This window comes from Centruroides sculpturatus, unplaced genomic scaffold (genome assembly GCF_000671375.1).
Source record: "Centruroides sculpturatus isolate CEXI.00-Female unplaced genomic scaffold, Cexi_2.0 scaffold245, whole genome shotgun sequence".
In the NCBI taxonomy this organism is placed as follows: Eukaryota; Metazoa; Arthropoda; class Arachnida; order Scorpiones; family Buthidae; genus Centruroides; species Centruroides sculpturatus.
Window position 1 is genome coordinate 301,362 of NW_019384465.1, and position 18,652 is coordinate 320,013.

At 28.7% G+C, this 18,652-nt stretch overlaps 2 protein-coding genes across 2 annotated transcripts in view; one reads left to right on the top strand and one right to left on the bottom strand.

The window, feature by feature from the left end:
* Positions 1-10,243, top strand: LOC111621027 (pyruvate dehydrogenase protein X component, mitochondrial-like). The gene is made up of 8 exons (XM_023363069.1): positions 1-190; positions 2,564-2,655; positions 6,884-7,056; positions 7,132-7,227; positions 7,355-7,535; positions 8,185-8,260; positions 9,850-9,911; positions 9,997-10,243. The coding sequence occupies exons 1-8, from the start codon at positions 76-78 to the stop codon at positions 10,168-10,170; spliced, it is 969 nt and encodes a 322-aa protein (XP_023218837.1). The 5' UTR covers positions 1-75; the 3' UTR covers positions 10,171-10,243.
* Positions 10,244-12,215: 1,972 nt separating this feature from the next.
* The window catches only part of LOC111621028 (serine/threonine-protein kinase BRSK2-like), a 60,954-nt gene continuing 54,517 nt past the window's right edge, over positions 12,216-18,652 (bottom strand). The window contains exon 23 of the mRNA XM_023363070.1: positions 12,216-12,244. Within this exon, the coding sequence (XP_023218838.1) occupies positions 12,216-12,244 (29 nt within the window). The remainder of the gene's footprint in view (positions 12,245-18,652) is intronic.

Here is an 18,652-nt window from a genome sequence, read left to right on the forward strand (position 1 = left end):
GACTCATGGACGACCTGAGTTAAAAGTTCGTGTTTTTTCGAGTATAATTACATAAAATAAAATCAAAAAACAGCAATGATGTCTTCTATATTGGGCAGAAATTTCTTAAGGATTTCTAATGTTCTGTCTTCTGCAAATTTTTTCAATAGAGTAACAAATGCGTATCTTCATAGAAGTCACGTTGTCCTTGGTATGGTCTGTTTCCATAATAACCTAATTTATTTGTGTTTTTTACTTAAAACACAATTGCATATGTTACAGGGTGGATGTCTCGTAAGTCTAGCCCCATGGGAGTTACGTTGATGTTTGTTTATTCTTTTGCAGGTGATGACAGTGAGTAAGAAGGAACTAATTCATGTTATTTTGATGATGAGGACTTTGGTCAACATGAATTCAATGAAGAGTTTAAAGGACTTTATCCAGATCATTGTATGTGATTGCTGGGAAGTCTGGATTTAACCCTTTAAACTGGGGGTTGCAAAACTGGCAGCCCATAGTCAGGATAAAGCTTGTTAGGGCTTCTTATCCAGCCCGAGACCTCGATGGTTTCTTCTCTAAAAATCAATGTATGTGATATTTTGAGGGATTAAAACAGAAAAAATTCAAACTTCTAACCGTTTACGTAAGTTGTAAAGGCCCGGCAATGAAAAGGTGCCTTTCTTACAGCTTTTTTTTAGTTTATGGTATGTTTTGGTTTATCAAATAATAATGAATATGGCCCATAATGTGATATGTGTCTATTTGACTGGCCCTTTGCTGCATTTGAGTTTCAGATTCCTGCTTTAAACTCTATTTCTCATCGTCAAAATAATTTGAATTTTTTGTTCTTTCTTGACAGTGTCCTTTGTCTGTATAAGAATGTGCAAATGCCTGCGTAACTCCTATAGAGCCTGACATATGAGACACCCTATATATTGTAATATACATTGCACATGATATTTATTTAGCATATGTAATATATGTACATGTATGTGTTTGTGTGTACATTGCTGCAGATACTTAAAATAAATGCAATATATTTACGAGGGTGGTTTTTTTCAAGCTCCGATGATCCATAAAACAAAGACAAGTGTAAATAACAAAATGAATTTATTACCAAAAGTTAGGTACAAACATTGTTACTTTTGACATAATCACTGTGAAGACTGAGGCATTTGTCATATCTGTGGATGAGCTTTTCCATCCCCTTGTCACAGAATATTGCTGTCAGTGAATTGAGATGGCCTTAACAACGTTGTTTTGAAGATCGTCATTAGTCTCAAACCTTTTCCTCGCTAGCCACGTTTTCAGTTCAGGAAAGAGGTGGAAGTCTTCACACATTAAAAAGTTCCAAGTTGGGTGGAAGTCTTCACCACCTTTAAACACAGCGTATAGCCCTGATTTAGTGCCAAGTGACTTCCATCTCTTTCCTGAACAGAAAAAGTGGCTAGGAGGGCAGAGGTTTGAGACTAATGACGATCTTGAAAACAACATTAGGGCCCATCTCAAGTCATTGGTGGCAACATTCTATGACAAGGGATGGAAAAGCTCATCCACAGATGTGAAAAATGCCTCAGTCTTCACAGTGATTATGTCAAAAAGTAACAATGTTTGTATGTAACTTTTGGTAATAAATTCATTTTGTTATTTACACTTGTCTTTGTTTTATGGACCATCAAAGCTTGAAAAAAACTGCCTATATATTTATTTATATTAGATTAGATGAAAAATACTCTACCAGTTGGTAAATATTATTTTTTCCTTTAACTTCTCATATTCATGTTTTTGATCATATTATTGATTGAATACATGACACGGTACTTAGTTTGAATTCATCATATAAATATTCTTTCTTTTCTTTAGATTACACTAACTTAAAAATAGGATATTTACTGTACTAACAAGTATTATGAATGCAATTCTCTGTAACTGAAATTATACAGTTTTGATTATAATCAGTTACTTATGTTTATGCTATATTATATATATGTTTCGTGTTATACATAAACACTCCCAATATTCCTTTTTCTAGTTTTCAACATTGTTACTTTAGAACTTCAGTATTAGTTCTGTTTAATTAATTTTATATTTATTATTCATTTTTTATTTATAATAATTTTGATTTGAAAATAAAATCAAATGAATTATTAATGAAGATTCATTAGTTTAAAAAACATTTTTTTTAAAAACTCCTTACATCAAGGTCACCTTCTTACTGGATCTTTATCTTTATGTAAGGTAAAATTTACAAACTTTCCTTGTTTAATACATAACCAATTTAAATATAAGTTTCTAGTAATAATATACTGAGTTATTTATATAAATAATTTACATTAGAAATTATAATTTCATATAACTGATATAAATATGAATTAATTCTTAGAAAACTTATTTGACCATATAAAAATATGTCATATGTTATAAGTAAATTATATATTAATATATTAGTAAGTTGAAACTATTTAATTTACATATGCCCTTAGTAAGATTAGCAATTTTTTTTATTCTATAAACAAGAGAAGTTTATAATTTTAAGAGAAATAAATAAATCTTTTATTAATTAAAAATGTTTTGTATTTTATAGGTGTAAAAGGAATAGAAATCAAAATGCCTTCGTTATCGCCAACTATGACTGAAGGAACAATTGTAAAATGGTTAAAAAAAGAAGGTGAGGACTAAATATGCATTTCGATATTAATATAATGATTATAAAGTTTTTCTACAGTCTACTTTATGTAGATCTCATTTTTAAAATAAAATATATCAGTGGCGTGCTGTGACATTTGATGATAGGGAAGCTGTGTTTCTGTAAGAAGCCGACATCCAGAGGCAATCAGTCAATTGCGCGTCAGTGATGGTCTAGAGTCCATTTGTATTGTTTATTCGATAAGCCAGTAAAAACCGTAGACTTCTCTAAATGCATTTTTAATATCACAATTACATTCCAAATCGCTAGCCATGATATAAGGGCTACAATTAAAAATAAAATAATAAAAACTTACTTGGCGAAATAAAATGTGTGATGGATGTACCAGTGCATACCTGGTACAAAATATTCTTCAATTGTACGAATATACTTTTAAAGAAAATTATAATTAAATATAGCTTTGTAAAGAAATGTACATAAAAATAATAAAATATTCTTTACTTTTATATCTTAAAACACTTAGTCAAATATCTCCCTACAAGTGGCTAATGGATGGAATCGAAGACGGTTGGTAGAGCGTGCATATGCGCGGACTGTCAAATCCCCAGGGTGCCAATACCGGTCAATGTCAAATACCTCTTTTGTCGCATCATTAGTATATCTCGAAGGACGCGACAGGGCTGTTGTAGATTTTAAACGTTTCTCACCATAGCTGTAAAAATCAAAATATGTTAAACTTAATAGTCATTTGTTTTCTAACTAATTCATTTTAGGACCAAGTGTCCTCAGAAATTTCCAAAATTTACAAGTTTTCGGTCACTCTCATTGAACTGGAAAAATTTCTGTCATTATTACATTAATAATACGAAGAAATTAGTTTCCACTGACTCGGCTAGAGATGGTTCAGTTAAGCTTTTGTTTAAGTAAAATTTTGGCTCTTTCGTCAGGGTTTTGTTTATGTCCCCAACCAATTCCCTAATCGCTTAATTATTTAACTACAGTACTTCTTAAGTAGAAATAAGTTGAAACCAGTTATTTTGTACTCAAATATTTGTAGTCTCAGGAAAAAAGTGGAAAGACAAATTTTTATGACAACGGATACAAAAATCGNTTCACAGCCCGGTACACGTATTTGTAAAATCTAAGTGACTCGTACAACATGGAATTCATATAAAACGGAATAATCAATGATCTTATACGAGGGTCGACTGTACTCATAAAGCTTCTCACCACACCGGGTTGTATAACAAAACACACACTCTATAACCAGTAACTACATGAAATATCTAAAACTGGCAAACGTTTTCAATGCCCCCTCCTGGGTTCTTCCTCAGGCTTAATTTGCATTTTCCGTTGGAACTGGATTCTATAATTCAAATGTTTTTAACCAGGAACGTGCTCTACATCCTAAAGCTCGAATATCTTTGTGTTTTTTTTTAACTACTGCATATTTTTTTTATTTAATTTATGATTAATGAAATAAACTATGAAGTTCAAATAATCATAATTTTTTGTAGATATGGTCAATGTAAAATTTCAAAAATTAAATTTCTAATAACCAAACACATTTTTCGTTGCTGAGAAAGTTTATTTAAAACAAACATTTTCGACCTATTCCATAGTCAATTTTTGTTTAGTTTTTGGCTAAGAATATTTTGACCAAGTAATAGTAATAGCTTAAATATGTTATCAAACCATAATTATTGATAAAACTCAAGATATATCTTATGTACATATATATGCAGGATGAGGCATTTAACCAGAAAAAGTGAAATATCTCCANTAGATATGGTCAATGTAAAATTTCAAAAATTAAATTTCTTAATAAATTTTATATTGGGTAATATTGTAGGATATAAACTTAGCTATACTAATTAAATACTGGTAAGAATCAATTTTTGTTTAGTTTTTGGCTAAGAATATTTTGACCAAGTAATAGTAATAGCTTAAATATGTTATCAAACCATAATTATTGATAAAACTCAAGATATATCTTATGTACATATATATGCAGGATGAGGCATTTAACCAGAAAAAGTGAAATATCTCCAAAATGAAGTGATGCAGAAGAATGTGTTTGTTTTGAAGGCAGATGGTTTGCTTATGTTTTATTTGAACACATTTTCTAGGTCATGTCAAAGTCTACTTATTACTTTCAAATAAAAACCTATATTTTTTTAGCACCAGCTGAATCTATGCAAAATAACAAATAACTTTTGCTAGAAAGATTTTTCTGTTTATTGCTTACTTTTGACAATATTTAAATTTTTAAAGGATGGCTAACAAATTTCTCTTTCCAAAGAAGAAATTAATACTTTTATTAGCAATACATACATAAAAATTCAATTTTAATGAGTAATTAATCTAACAAGTGTTCAAAATGATGACCTTTAACCTCAATACATTCAAAAAAAGATTGGTGACAAGCTAAAGGCATTTCTTCAGGAACTTTTTCACAAGCATTTCATTTGGAAAGAGAGATATTGTTAGCCTTCCTTTAAAATTTAAATGTCAAAAGTAAACAATAAACATTAACTTTACAGATCTAGCAAACATTTTTGGCACATTTTACAGGTCTGCTTCAGGTTATAAGCCATTCCAAAAATGAAGGAGTTACATTACTTCATCTTTGGAATGGCTTCTACTTGAAACAGGCCTGTAAAATGTGCTGGAAAGGTACAAAAGGTATTTGTATGATTATATATGTTTCATTTGAAAATAACAAGTTGACCTTGATGTGACTTTGAAAATATGATCAAAATAAATAAACCTGTTACCTCTTGTCTTCAAAACAAACATTTTATTTTAAACATTTTCCTCTGCAGCACTTCATTTTGGAGATATTTTACTTTTCCATGTTAAATGCCTTACCACTGTGTGTGTATTGTTTATAGTAATATCATTATAATATCATTACTACAAATAATTTATGTTTTTTATGCATTTACCTCTTCTTTTGCTGTAATTTTCATTGTACAGTGAAATATCAGTATAATATATGCCAATTTAATGAAATTTTTGGTATAATGACTATATCTTGAATCCCTCACAAATTTTCTATTCAGCTCAATTCAAAAATGTTTCATTGTTGAGAAATAAACTGTAGAGTAAAATATCAAATGTTTTGATGTTTTACTCTACAGTTTATTTCTTTTTAAGTTTACAAGAAAAAATGGAAAAAAATAAAAAAACAAAAGCAGTTTTCTTCAGAAGAGAATAATAAAATATTAGATAATGTGCAAAAAAGGAATTAAACAAAAAGATGTGTCTGACTGGAATTCTGTGTCATGGTACTGGATTTTATCAAAAAAACTTTGATTAAAGAAATAACACACAAAAATTCAACTTTATTTAGCAGAAATAACAATTACAGAGGCAGAATTCCAACTAATCAGTACTACTATATTGTTATTTTATTTGTTCGCTTGTGATATTTTTTTGATAATTTTTTATTACAGATTAATTTTTATTATAATTTAACATAACTTACATTCTTAAAACGTGAAATTCTTTTTGAATAGTAGAAATTTTGTCTACATAGTCAAGCCCAGAGTTTTCACATCACTTTGCAATAATCTTTACATTTTTTTAACTTAAAGACAATTCTTTGTAAATAATACTAGCTTTATATATTATTTAGCTAATTAATAATAATAAACAACTTTAAAATAGGCACATGACACTTAAAATCAATTATTCAGATATCATCTTGCTGTATAGTATCAGTTTAATCCTTAGTATCATAGTTTATAAATTATTTTATGATTTTGAAATTTCAGATTTTTCAGTAACAATTTCAGTATTAAAAAGTCAGTATTTACAAAATTCAGTATTACAATAAAACTCCAATTATCCAAATTAATTTGAACCTCGGGCCATCTGGATATGCGGAATATCCAGCTAATTGGAATTTTGTTTAAAATAGTCTTATTTTTTCCTATCTTTATTTATCTTAAATATATTTGAGTGAATGTATTTTGAAAACATTTAATTATTAGAATTTTTAGTAAGTAAATATTTGTTGTAGAATTAAGATATTAACGTGTTTTAATTGTCGTGCAAGTATACAATGAATGACTCTTCACTTTTCTTATTTTAATGGTGATGATAATATGCTTTGTAATAAATGTATTAATGTGATTTAATTTAGAAAGCATTAAAGTAAGTTATAAAGATAACTTATACTGTTTTAAGTGAAAAGCTGAGTAATTAAAGAGTATAAATAAAAACTAAATATTTTTAATGTATACATTTTAGATTCCAGAAGATACAAAGGATATTAAAATAGGAACTGTTATTGGTCTTATGGTTGAAGAAGGTCAAGATTGGAAAGACGTAGAAATACCAACAATTACTGAAACACCTATTCAAGAGAAGGTGTCAAGCCAAGAGAGATTACAAGAAACTCCAAAAAAGGTTCAGAAAACAAGGTTAGATATTATTTTAGTATAAAGAATTTCATTAGGAAATGGTTTGTAAATGAAAATTTTCATAATTATAACTAGAATGATGGGTCCAGCTGTAAAGACATTGTTAGAAAAATATAAAATCAATCCAGATGAAGTATCTTCTACAGGGCCACATGAAGTCCTACTGAAAGTGTAAGAAAGTTGTAACTGGTATTATATAATTTTTCTATTATTCAGCTCCAAGTATTATATAATTTTAGTTTACTATATTATTATTTTATATTTTTTTCATGTAGATGAATTTTTTTCTTTTTAATAGCGATGTAATGAACTATATTAGTAAATACCAAATTAAAGAAAAACCTATAGAAGTAATTGCTGAAAAACCTCTTTCTACACCATCTATACCATCTATCACACCTACAGATATTAGTGATTATATAGATATTCCACATACGAATATGAGAAGAACAATTGCTAAAAGACTAACAGAATCTAAGGTACAAAAATAATTTTAAATGCTTATAATCGTTATTTTGATTATACATTGTTTTAAAATTTAGTGTGTTTAACTACTTCATAAAATAATGCAATAACTTGTTATAAGTGTGTTCTGTGATTTTAATAAAGAATTTTGGTGTTTTTTTAAATGTTTTTTGCTTTTAAATTGGAAACGATATCTTGGTATTGATTCATGTTAATCGTTTTTAAGATTGACAGATGAAACACAAATATTTGATTTTAATTATCATTTAATTATTTTATAAAAACTGTAAAATATTTGAATTTAAGTTAAAAGTAATGGTATTTATTGTTTTATGTGAATTATAAGCTGAGGTTGTCCTGAATCAGGACAAAGACATCTCCTAATCAAATAAAGATTTAGCTTCCTGAATTAAGCATTTTAATATCAATAATTTAATATGCTGTTATTGACACAAATAAAACAATGAAATCTTAATATATTAATTGCTTTGCAAGAAGAAAATCATTTCAAGTACAGAAAATACCTGAACATAAATGATTTTTTTTTTCTTCAATTTGTGAATCTAAGTAGAATATAAAAAAGTATTATATGTTTTGAAATATATTCTCAAACATTTATTATTTTTAATGTATAATATTGCAAATTACCTTTTTCTTTTCCAGACAACAATACCTCATAGTTATATGTCTATATGTTCTTGTGTTGATGAAGTTATTCAGTTTAGAAAAGAATTAAAAAGTAATTTACATTTATTTTTAAACAAATATTTTAAAATTAAATGAATATAAGTTAAAGTATATTTAAATATATACTTAAAATATATTTAAAAAAGTATATATAAAAATCAAAATACAGTAGACCCCCTATAACGTGGGTTCCTATAACGGAGATTCCTATAACGTGGCAAAAAATTTGCGACAGTATTTGTATAAGGACGCTAAAAGGGACTAAAGTCGTCGCCGACTCGTGTTACGACAGGATTGGTCGAATCTGGACCAATAGTGGATGAGCAGCCGAACTACTTTCTGCCATCCAGCGCCATGCTACGGAGAGTTTAGGCGGGTAAATTGAGTTTACTATCATCTGTACAGTATTATATATAAATTAGATACTGTACATATAATTATATATTAACTTAATTTATATGTAACTTTATTATAATTATATATATACTTTCCGCCGTATAGCGCCATGCTACGGAGAGTTTAGGCGGGTAAGTTGAGTTTACTATCGTCTGTACAGTATGCAAATTAGGTACCGTAAGTCTAATACAGCACTGTAATTTTATATATTTCTTGTGAAAGAAACATTTCTTATTCAATGGCCATAAAAATTATTTATATTAATGATGTCTCCAAAGTTCAACGAATTTTTCGCAGAAAAATAACGTATCAGAAATTGCAGCCGCTGTTTGGTGCGCTGCTCCGCGATGAAAACAAGCTTAAGCAATGGCAACGTCGAACAGTGCACACTCGGTAAGTAATCCTACAATTTTTTGTTTATAGCATAGTTTATACGGATTATTCCCAAAAAATTATACGTGTTTTGGAAATGTTGAGTCAAATTAGTCTAGAATTGATTAATTTTATGGAAGAAAACCTTTCAAACAGCCGTAGTCCGTAAACTTCACACATGTCGGGCTGTGATTGGCTCATGTATTTAAGGATTCCTACAACGTGAAATTCTTATAACGTGTAATGTATCTACACGTTATAGGGGGTCTACTGTATAGTAAATTTTAGAATTTGCAATACAATAATTATTTGCTTAATTATTTCTGAAATATGATAAAATTCAATAGTTCAAACACTTGTAAAAATAATAAATTATTGTAAAGTCTAAAATAAAGACAAAAATCAGCAGTTTATAGTTGATAATCAAGAACAATACTACTACAAATTAAATTTTTTTTAATACATAATGCATATGGGTGGCAAAATTCAGGTGGCATTGAATGTAGCCAACAAGTTCAACCAATTACCCATTTTAATTGTCAAGATCAACAAAGGTGAGAAGAGCAGCAGTCATTGACATTGAATGTTACCTTAATTTTTCCACCGGTGAGCATCCACCTTTAATTCTCAGTAAATTTGCCAGATTTTAATGAATTCATTTTCTAAAAATATTATTAAAAATGAAAATTGTACATAAAATAAATTATGAAATTTTATTACAGTTTAGTAGCTCAATCTATTCATAACAATTAATTTAATTATTACATATATAAATTTTGTTTGCTTTAAAACCAAAATTATATTTAAATTATCGTAAGTATTACATAGGAAATAAAGTTAAACCTTTAACATGTTATAAAACATCTTTTCTAGATGATGGAATCGATGTCTCACTTAACGACTTTGTTATCAAAGCTGTTGCTTCTGCATTACATGTAAACATTTGTTTTTTTTTGTTTAAAAATTGTCTAATCTTATAAATTTATTGATAATTATACTGTTTTTTTATTTATTTATTAGAGTGTGCCAGAAGTGAATGTAATGTGGATGGGAGACAGAATTCAACAGTTATCAACTGTTGATATATCTGTTGCAGTGGCCACAAAAAATGGATTAATTACACCAATTGTTAAAGATGCAGATATATTGGGTATTCAAGAAATCTCACGGTCAATCAGGGTAAATGTTAATTAGTTCAAACTCTTTATTTACGTATCATAATTCTTTATAAAAAGAAGAAAAAAAAATTGTAATTAGTCCCACATCATTATTTAAATCAGTGGAGCTCTTCACTGATTTAAATTGCAAAATTATAAGACATTTTAAACAATAAATTTTTTTTATTCATATTATATCTCTTCTTTTTTAATTGGAAGTAAAATATGATGATAAATAAATACTGAAAAGTCTGGATAAACTGGATATTAAACTGAACCTTTTGATAACTCAGAAAATGATTTATAATCTGTAAATAATTGTGTATAATGAAATATCATAGTAAGAAATTAAAAATGAAATATTTTCATAAATATATTTCCCCACTTGATTAATTAATTAATTAATTTTATTTGAATTTGTCTAGCTGTTAAGTAGTATTAAGATTTGCAGTCGCATTCAGTTTTATTAGTATTAAGTAGATATAAGTCTTCCTACTAACAGCCACTGGCACTAACTTCTACACTTAGCTATTTGTGGCAGCACTCAATTATTGGTGTTTGCTATACTCAGGTTTTCTTTTAGACCCTTTGGGGGACTACAGCCTTGCAGCCTAAAAACTGCATGCCAACATCAAACATAGATGGTACTGTAGTCATATATATGCCGTTCAGAGGGATTCTACCTTTCTCTACTGTCTATCTCCTCTCCTCCTTCCCCTCTTTCCCTTACCCTCTTTTCTGCTGGATAAACGCCTTGTGTATGGCCAATGTCTTTCTTGTATGTATGTATGTATGTATGTATGTATGTATGTATTTATTTATTTATTTGGATTTGTAGTGACAAAGTAGATACTTTTCTGAATGAACCACACGAATATTGAATATTGACACTTGCTAATTTTTCCTAATTGTTTAATAGCAAATGCATTATATCACAAAATATAAGTTATACTGAAAGTTATATATGAGGGCTGTATATGGTCTGTTTATTTACAGTATGTCAAAAAATGTTTCCCTTGTAATGTTGAGTAAAAACTCCTGAATAACATATGTACACAACTGCTTTACATAATGAATGCAAAAATATAAAGTAGAAATTGTAGGTAATCACTGTATTAAAATAACTTTTCTAATCTCCATAAATCTAGAAAAGGTTGATTATTTTTTTAATTTGTAAGTGTAGATTCCTATGTCAAATAAAGAATCAGATCCTATAAAAAATTTGAATTGTGTAAATACTGCATAAGAAAAAGATTTGACAAACATTTTAGAAAATCACACTAAAATAATTAGAAGTAGAGTCCAATATTGGCTTTAACATTTTGAATTAACTAAAAATTAATTTATGCAGACAGATGGAAAGAAGTTATAATAAGTGACAAAAGAAAAAATTTATTCAAGTAACAGATAGAATTGTCAGAGTTTGGAGGCATATAGGAGAAGCCTTGAAAAAAAAATTTGTCAAAACTCTTAAACATGGAGCGGGTAGCAAATTCATTTGGGTCTGTACGTTTTGGAGAAATGTCGGAAATCTTGAATTTATCAACAGGATCACAAACAAAGAACTCACCTAAGATCTGGAAAAAGCATATTCCTCTATCAGTTTTTAAACTGTGTCTGGAAAGTATATTTTTTAACAAGACAGAGATCCCAAGCACACAGGTAACATTATTACATCCTAGTTCCAAAGAAAGACTAAAACACATACTTGCATCTACAGTCTCCAGATTTAAACCCAGTCAATATTAAACACTTGTCAATATTAAAGACAAAAATTGCGAAACAGCATCCTTCAAATTTTGTTCAACTTGAAGAAGTGGTTAAAGAAGAATGATCTAAAATTAATACAATGCAACTGCAAGATTAGTGCATCAACTCTTTTTGGCATGTATTCTAGTGGAATTCATGCCAAAAAAAGGTGCAAGGGGTTACATAAAATATTTATCTGTATCACTTTGTTTCAAACTCACAACAAGAAAAAATCATCAGAGTGTCATTATTTATTTGTTTTTGATAATTCTGTACTTGTTAAAAGCTTAAGCCCAATTTAAATCATGAACCATTAGAAAACTGCATTAATTTTTAATCTTTCAATTTTGCATCAATTCTTCCTAAAAAAATTATTGTATAAAAATCAATGATTATATTAAAAATAAAAATTCCCAAACTTTTAATTAAAAAATAACTTAATCTGTAAAAATTATGAATAATTCATGCACATTAAAGAAATTATTTTTGCTTAAATTTAATCAATAATGAATCAATATCAGCATTTATATTATTGCCAAATTGAAATTCCTTCTGAATTATTTAAATTATCATAGAATTATTAACTTTAAGTGTTCAAACTATAAAATTTATGTAAGAATTAACTTTAAATTAACTATTTGAATACAATAATGCAAGATAATTTTCTGTTTTCAACTTTTTAATCTGTTGTTGTTAACCAACTATCATCCTCATAATTTTTTTAAATACATTATTTTATCTGTTTTTATCTTCTCTAATATCTACTTTATGTGATTTTGATGAATTTATAGTTCATAATGTGAAAATAACATTTTTAAATACAATTCTCAGTAACATCAATTTGAATGTGTTTATATTTAGCGAGACAAAAATTAGTTTTTCCTTATCTATGTGTAACAATTCTATTTGTCATTTAAAAATATATTAAATTTGGTACTGATGAAAAGTAAAAGTTTTCAAAGTTTATTTTATCCATAATATTAACAAAATTAATTAATTTTATTTGTATTGTATAATTCTATAAATGAAATTTTATGTTGAAATTTTGGAAAACTTTTGACTTTTTTAAAAATTGTATACAAATTAATTTTGAATGTCAGTTAGATATTTTGCACTTGATATTTTCTCCTAATTAATTTTTTTTTGTTCTATTAACAACACATGAACCAAATTAGATGCAGAAGTTAGTAATTAATAATCAAAATTAGTTTTTTTAAATTTTGTTTTTACCAATCACATACAAACACAAATGGATGACCAAGTAGTTAAGGCATTGGTCTGCTATTCGGGGGAATTGGATCAAATCTGTTTCATGAAAACCCCAAGAAATTTTTCATTGGTGCCGGGCGATCTATTTAGATATGTACACCCTATCACCCAGTCCCATTGTGGCCTAGCCTTGTTCAGACACACTTACATTCGGACAATCAAGAAAGTAATTGCGCCTGCATCACTTCCTAATTGTGTAATTAGTAAATAGCACATTTTGATCATTTTCTGGTCAGAACAGAAAAGTTCTTCCAGATTTGCTAAAGAATATTAACTTCAGCATAGGGAAAAGCATATCAGTCAAACAGAAACTTCCAGAACGTGGGTAGAAAAATTGAGAAATAATAAAATAAGTATAGTTGATGAGGATCTGAATAGTTTCCATTAATTTTACATAGACTTAATAGCATTGTTCAACAACTTCAACAAAAGTAAACATTTATTAAAATTATAGAAAATCATTGATTGAGTCAATACTCCATTTAAGAAAGCAGTTAGAAAGTTAACATCTGCATTAATTTATTAAATTTCAAAGAAGTATATTAGCCATTTAATAAATCACAAAATTAATTTTCAGTGTGATATTAGAAAATCTGTGAACTGATCTAATAAATTCTTAGAGTAGCTATAGGAATATACAGGGTCTTTTAAAAAGAATGCTACCATTTTAAATTATTGTAATTATGTTAATTGTAATGTACATTAAAACATTTGAGAACTGTTCATGTTTTGCATTTGCCAATTGTAATTTCCCAATCTGTGCATTTTGTATTACACATCCAACTGGTACTCAGTTTTTCCAAATTCAATAAAGTATATTTGTTGTCATTCCTCTCACTGTAAGTATAGTTCTCCAGCTCCTGCATTTACTCATATTGCACAATGATGAGTGATTCCAACTGTGCAAACTACAGAACACAAAATGCTTTCTCTACTATGGAATTACCATTTCTGTTGCAGTTGAGAGATGAAACTTGGACAGTTATTCTAGTAATTGGTGTACATACTACTCGGATAATAATTAACCTAATNTAATAAAAATAGTATCTATTCAACAAGATGAGTAAATAAAATATTATGTTGAAGATTGAAAAACATTTTTTTTAATTAATTGAAATAACAGTGTCTATATTTTCTTTGAAAAAGTACAAATTTTAATATTTAATTATACTATTAATAAATTAGTAGTTTAATTAAATATTAAAACTATTAATTGATATAATTTAACAAATTAGTTTCTTTTTCAAAATTTAGAATGTTTTGGGAGGACTATAAATAAATTTTAAATTAGCAAACAATTCATATAAAAAGTTGGTCAAATTTTGCCTACGTGCACTGTTATGGCCATGGTTGTGACTGTTTGTGCTCCTGACTGACTCCTGCTAGAGGAGAGCCGCTGGCAGGCCCCCGAGTGTATGACGTCACTAGTTATTGATTCACAATAGTTCTTGAACACACATGTCAATAATTAGTGACTTTATACACTTGACAGCCTACCAGCGGCTCCCTCCGGGAGGAGCATGAACAGTTGCGGCCATGACTGTACACATAGGTAAAATTTAACCAAAAAGTTTTATCAATAAATTTAATTCTTGAAGATAGTCAGAAGAGTTATATCATTTCTAGTTTTGGTGATTTTTGTCCATAATTTCTAGAACAAAATCACCAAAACTATTCTACTATTCTGTCAACAAACTATTCTTTATAAATTGTGTAAAGTTTAGTCTTTTTTGTGAGAACCTAGTGTTGCGTCCCCTGAGCTAAACTTCACCACAGGTCTGTTGACAGGCAGATCTGTCCGCTGCTTGGATTACCAACAGAAAACATTGCATTATCAAAACAAAATGGTTAATAATAAAAATTACACCAAAGGATTAATAACAATTGCTATACAATAATTAGTTATGATATAATGATATGATACAATTTCTGTAGAACAAAGCCAATTTGCAGTACGTGTCTAGTGTAACTAGTATGCACTTTCTAGTCTGCCACTGTGCTTTTGTCAACTTTTACCCATTTGGTATGCTGACGTTAAAATTGTGGCATACCTGATTTACATATATATTCGTGATTCCTATACTTTCCTTTCCCGTAGGCATTAAACTTGAGACAAAAAAGGCCAGTTAAAGTTTATTTAGCAATTCAACTGTACTTTTGGCCTTCTTTGAGTTGTTTGACTATTCTGAGTGTTTGATAACAACATGATTAATTTTCAATGCATTCTCCAATGGATGGGCTGTGAATGGTAACGTGTCTTTTGAATTTTCAGTTTTTCAGTCGGAAGTGTGAAGTAGTTGCCTTAAACTAAACAAAATTTCCAAAATAAACATAATTTTTAAATAAGTAAAGTTAATTTTTGAATATTCATACTTGCGGTTTGTATTTGCTAGTTTATAGCTAATTTTAGGTAATTTAAAATTTTGATTGGTTCTAAAATAAAGTTAACATTTAAACATAACAAAAAATGAACAGTTATTTATTGTGACAATGTCACAATGCCAGGCTGCAATTTTTAATTATATTTTTAATGTATTTGATTTAAAATATGTGCTTACCCACCTGAAATTAGTAGTGGCTTGCCCCTGTACATCATACTTTTCCTTTAACAATAGAGTCGTGCCAGTCATCTATTAAATCCTTTCAGGTAAAAATTTTTAAATTGAAATAACGTGACTTCCATTTTTATTAACGTGAATTTTGCATCGGAAGTTCTTATGTAGCTAATTGGGGCCTCCTGCCCCTAAGGTTACCATATCTGGTCTCTCCTTTTACCTATTATTACAAGATGCATCATCATGTAAAGCTGGCTCTGCACATTCGGTATTTAGAATAGAATGTTCAGTTCTAAACGAACTATTTATCATCATCAAAAATTATAAACAGATAGCGTGATGATGATAAATTACATAACAAATATAGAAAGCTGAATATTAATCACGATTACATCATCTACATACTTGGTATTGGTTAAGTGTTTGCTTGGTATTTGCCATTCCCCATTCCTTCTTAGTGTATTGTGTCAAATCAAAGGGGATGAATAGGCAATTATTTGGTATTCAGCAAATACTGAATGTATGGAGCCAGCTTAACATGACAATATGCATTGTAATATACTGTATCTGTTATATAATTTATCATCATTGCTAACGATATCCATTTATGATATTTGATGACAATAAAATGTTCGTTTAGAAGAATGTTCTTAAAAACAATTAACATCAAATTATTAACTTGTAATATTTTTGGATCAATTAAGGTTAGTAAATGTGGCAATTTTAAAAATTTGACTCTTTAAAAAGGCTTTTCATAATTTAAATAAATTAATTTCTTATAATAAATCTGTGGTCTCTTAGCAAGATTTGAAAACAAATATGAATATTATTAAGGTTATTGCTACACCAGACAGCAAGAGTTCATTTTATTTAATTAACTTGGAAGATTATTTGATCTGCTCTAACTTAAATTCATAACACAATACACTTGCAATGATTAAGGGCCAGATTTGTATGCACACACATGCTTTTTCTTTAAATGCTACGATGTCAAAACCTCGACACAAACACAATTTGGGTCCAAGTAAGGTTCCCCGATAATGCATATTTTATAACTTTTACTGCATATTTTGCAGATTTGCCTCTTTCTGAGACTAAATAAGTGTTTTATAACTTTTACAGCTTGTTTGCATGATTGCAAGTAAGTCCCACAAATGAACACATTTTGCATTACCACGGAAATCTCTCATTTTTCATATTCTCTAATCCTTTAATCCCTTTGAATTAAGCAAAATAAAATTATTTTAATTGATATTTTATTAATTTAGTAACATTAAATTTAAAACTTTTAAAAAATTATGTAAATATAGCATTTCTCTCTCATATTTGATTAAATATGAGAGAGAATTTCCCATGAGTGAAGTAGTCAAACTTCCACACGTGAAGCGCTTGCAGAAAAGATGCAAGTCATATTGAGTTTGGTTAAACCAACAATACAGATACAGATGGTTTGTATATATGTAAAGCAGATTATCAATAGAATTGATGGGTAGATTGTGCAGTGGCATCAGATATAATGCCTTTAGATGCATTAGTCTAACCTCTTAGAGATCAACCTGACAGTGGAACCATTATTAATATGAATCGTCCCACCTATTAATAACTTTAATGATGTAAATGCCAATCTATATGAACTTTATCCAAATCTAAGATCTGTATAGCAATGAGATTTTTCTCTCCGTCAGGCCTCGAAATGTTGGCTATGTTTTTTCTGTCGACTATCGTTTGCTTATTATTAGTTTTTCCACTTTGCAGCTACTGGTATGTTGCCCGTTAATTATGCCCTTAATACAGATCTGTGCCAAATGGTTTGGAACCCCTCGATTTGACATTACTTACAAAAAAATGGCATGGGGATTTTAATTCTACAAGTTCATTTTGACACTCCAAAGTTGGTCCCAAGGTCCAAGCACCTCCAAACCCAAAAAAGACAGCACACACAAAATGTTTTTTTTCATCTATTTCACTCGATACATATCTTGGGATGGAGTATAGATTAAGAAATTTAAATTTATTATGTTAGAGTTCTCATACTATTGTCCTAAGAGCTTGCCATTTGAAATGAGTCTTTGTTACTAGAGTAAAGTTTTTAACTATATGGGGTGTCTGGTAAGTCCAGATCCATAGGAATAAATTGTACTTCTATACTTCAGAAAAGCTTATTGTTTCATTTATATAATTTGAAGAGTTAAAATTATCTTAACCCAGCGTGAATGAGGTGAGAAATTGTTACACCAGCTATGAGGTGGGTAGGAGATACCCGAAACTTTGATGCCGAATTTTTTATACTATAATTGTGTATAAAGTATTTTTTCACTTGGGATAATAAGAATAGTATCTATTCAACAAGATGAGTAAATAAAACATTATGTTTAAGTTTGAAAAGCATTTTTTTTTTTAATTGAAATAACAAAGTGTCTATATTTTCTTTGAAAAAGTACAAATTTTGGTAGTTTAACATTTTTTCGTATAAAATTCTAACAAAAGTACAACTTTTTTGGTTAATCAACATAACTATAGTATCTTTCAATTATAAAAATAGAAAAAAAAAAAAAAGGTCTTATGAGATCAATTTGCACAGCACTAACATTACACCTACAAATCAACACAATCTCCAAACATAAAAATTGCATGCTTCATACATATTGGCTTCTCACACTTCGAACAGCAATGTTTTGTTTTCCTATCTGTTTTTTAGTACACTCACTACACCTGACATATTTATTAGCCATTTTTTTGGAAACAGGTAATGAAGGTTCTCCCAGTTGATCAGTAATCACTTTTCGAGTTTCCCTTGGAAGATGTGTTTTTTTGTCTAATGCGAAGACTATCATTTGAGAAATCTAGAAATAAATCTAAAAATACTATAAATAACTATAACTCATAAACTTACTGTCAACTCAAAAATGTAACACCGACTATGAGGTCGGGTGTGACGTACCCCAG